The 3,190-nt window shown below is 32.5% G+C and overlaps 2 protein-coding genes across 2 annotated transcripts in view; both read right to left on the bottom strand.

The window, feature by feature from the left end:
• LOC105620283 (protein VAC14 homolog) overlaps nucleotides 1–299 on the bottom strand; it is a 3,498-nt gene extending 3,199 nt beyond the window's left edge. Inside the window, exon 1 of the mRNA XM_012201787.1 lies at nucleotides 196–299. Coding sequence (XP_012057177.1) covers nucleotides 196–299 — 104 coding nt within the window. The remainder of the gene's footprint in view (nucleotides 1–195) is intronic.
• Nucleotides 300–853: 554 nt separating this feature from the next.
• LOC105620369 (nucleolar complex protein 3 homolog) overlaps nucleotides 854–3,190 on the bottom strand; it is a 5,526-nt gene continuing 3,189 nt past the window's right edge. Inside the window, exons 2-7 of the mRNA XM_012201870.1 lie at nucleotides 2,777–3,111; nucleotides 2,314–2,684; nucleotides 2,078–2,242; nucleotides 1,593–1,947; nucleotides 1,427–1,524; nucleotides 854–1,141 (exon numbers count right to left, since the gene is read on the bottom strand). Of these exons, the coding sequence (XP_012057260.1) occupies nucleotides 931–1,141; nucleotides 1,427–1,524; nucleotides 1,593–1,947; nucleotides 2,078–2,242; nucleotides 2,314–2,684; nucleotides 2,777–3,111 (1,535 nt within the window). The 3' untranslated portion in view covers nucleotides 854–930. The remainder of the gene's footprint in view (nucleotides 1,142–1,426; nucleotides 1,525–1,592; nucleotides 1,948–2,077; nucleotides 2,243–2,313; nucleotides 2,685–2,776; nucleotides 3,112–3,190) is intronic.

The following is a 3,190-nucleotide window of genomic DNA, read 5'->3' as shown; positions in this document are numbered from 1 at the left end:
GAGAGAGAGAGAGAAGGAATCAGAGCTTTTTGTGTAATAATAATGAACTCTAACAATAATAAAGATAAAAATAAAATCCTTTAATGGTTCTTAATTGTCGAACTACAACTCGGAAGAAGTCAAGAGAAACCTCACGAAAAGCAGAAAAAGAGCTTCATAAAGCATCCAGCAAGTATACAGTATAAATAACCTTACTTCTCTATCTCCACAGCAGCTGGCTTTCGTTTCTCATATAACTTATCATTGAGAGAACGCACGCATGCCGCACTCAGAGGTGCGTAATCCCTCTCTGACATCATTCTGCGTGAAATATTACGTGCTTCTGGCTGTTGGACAACATCAAAACGTGTCAAAACACATAGTCGCGTTTCCGTAGTCGCGAAAGCCAGACGTACAGTTGTAGACAGAATCGGAGATGTTTGGTTTCTTCTTTTTCTTCTTCTATATTAGCCCTTTGATAATTAAAAACACAAGACTCGATTGAAATTGGCACCTATTGGCACCACTTTGCAAAAATATCCAAAACGATTACATCTGAGCCGAGACACGTCTGTCCCAATCGAATGAGAACAAACGACTATGTTCGGCAATTGTCGTGTTATCAGCTGTTATGTGACAATGCGACATGTTCGTTTACGCTCGTGCGCTCGATTTGAATCCAGCTATAGGATGTACGACTTTTTTCGATTCCAATCAACTCATTAAATAATATCTTTATTTTATTATGTGAATTATTAATTTTTGACACGTAAACAGAAAGATCAGAGACAATAATTAGTTTAGAAATTTGTTTTAAGCAATTCTGTCGGTTGAATTAATCTGAAATTTCCAAAAATAAAGGAATCATTCTAAATATTATTATGAAGTTTATTGTTAAATCAAAGTATTGATTTTTATATACATTCCACAGACATAATCCTTTATTATGCATTACAAATTATTTTTACATGCTTTGTAGAAGTCTACATGTCCGTCTGCAAATAAGTTGTCGACGTCGATAATATTAACATATTTATCAAACTCAGGATTCATACTATAATTCACCTGTACTTTTTTAACAGTACTCTTCTTTGGAATAGGCACAGCAGGCTTAAATGCTACACCTGCAGGATCATATTCCATGTAGAGCTCTTGTGGTGATCTAAAATTAATAAAATGGATATAGAAAGATTCAACACAACTATTTATAAGTCTAGTCTTTTTAGACAAACTTTTCTATATAATTCATCTTTTCTTTTTTTCCAATGTGAAAAGAAAAAATAAGCCATGCAAGAAGAATTTTTAGCTAAAAAGAACAGACCTCATATTTAATAATGATATTTAATAATGATATACACTAATGATATACACTAATGATTAATAATGATATATATGATAAATATATTTGATAAATTTATCATAATTATTAGAGAAAATCGGTACTTACAACTTCGCAATTTCGGCAGTCAAACTGCCTTCACCGCTCGTAGGTGTAGTATACGCTATATTTTTAGCGAGTTGTCGTACTACACTATGATAATGACGCTGTAAGAACAATTATATTATCTGTGGTTCTATTATCTTCAAACAAAAAAATATATTTAAAGTAATACCTGTAAAGCAACAAGCTCATACAACGCTGTACAGTGAGCATTGCAATAATCAGGTTCCTCAATTTCGACTTGATAATGACCATCACCGGTACAGTCAGTGTCCAATAAAACGTGAGCCGCTTTCCCAAGCTGCATTACTTGCTTGATAATACCAAGAGTTCCCAGCGTCGCATTATGCTGCGATTGTAATGCCAATGTGCTTATTCTTTTTACAAAGGCTATCGTACGGGTCTGCGTGATTCTCCTTCGCTGATGAATGAGAATCTGCAGCAAAGTCTGCAGCACGGTTTCAGTTTCCGAGTGCGTCCTCCCGCAATGAACTTTCAATATATTTTTATACAAATGCACATAAAATCTATACGATAAAAAATGTTATGTAATTTTATGTATATATAAAATACGTATTAAAAATACGTATCCATAATAGTATAATTTATTCTATAAAATATATAAAGTACTAGGAAAGAAAAAAATTATGTATAGACCTATACGGATCGATATTCAATGCTGCAGCTTGTCCAGATAATATTGTAAATATACATTGAACACAGTGCAGTTGCTCTCTTAGTCCCAAATTACCTTCCTCTATTAATCTATCTATGGCGCCTACTAAATCTTGGTAAAAATTGATATTGATGCAGTGTGCAAATCTGGAATACATAAGACATTGTAGCAAAATATTAATAAAAGATATAAAATAGTAATATATAAATTATGTTACTTGGCCAATCCTTCTAGACACACAGATAATACTTTGCTATTGGGAGCTTGTTTTAGAATTCTAAAATATATAGTAAATACTATGCTCGTTATTTCAGTGAGGATTTTATGCTTTGCCTGTTTATTTTCCTCGCCCTTCGTCTCGAGCATTTCTTTTTCTACTTGCTCTAGTTTCTTGCTCTTTTTTCTCTCCCGTTTGCTTAATGCGAGAATTCTTTGTTTATGAGACATGAGCTTCTTTTGTTTCGTTTCATCTTCCTTTTCCTTGTCCAAATTAATATCTTTGATGCGAAGAGCTAATAACACAGATATTACTTCAGAATGTACAGAATGTTTCCTCGACTTGATATACTGATTTAATTTTCGAACTATCTGAAATTTTATTAGTGCGATAAATATCATAATTTTGTAATTACAAATACATCAAAACATAAAATAATGATAAAATTCCTATTATAGCTTACTGTGAGAGATAGCTGACCACGTTTGTCTTCATTAAATATTTGGGAAATACATTGTGCAACTTTTTCTCTTATGTTGCTCCGTTTGTTATCCAATAAAGGAAGAACGTAATTAGCTATATTAACGGAGAAATTAAAATATGGATGGACGACGAGAAGCTCGCATATACATGATACAGCTGTCTCGCCCAATTGCATTTCTTGTTCATTTATCGACTGCATGTTCCTATTTTTTGTTCTCAAAATCTTAGATATCTTTTCAAGTCTCTGCAAATAACTTTTATAATACTTCAATAGAGTAGCTTCATATTTCTGCAGAGCAAGAGTATCTTTTTTCACTAAAGCCACATATAAAATTGATTAGAATTTATTAATAAAGTGCATATCGTGTAATTTTTCTTTAATGTTTTACAAAAC

The sequence above is a fragment of the Atta cephalotes genome (assembly GCF_000143395.1).
Source record: "Atta cephalotes unplaced genomic scaffold scaffold00025, whole genome shotgun sequence".
NCBI lineage: Eukaryota > Metazoa > Arthropoda > Insecta > Hymenoptera > Formicidae > Atta > Atta cephalotes.
The sequence above is the reverse complement of the archived record's forward strand: the minus strand, read 5'-3'. Positions and strand labels throughout refer to the sequence as shown.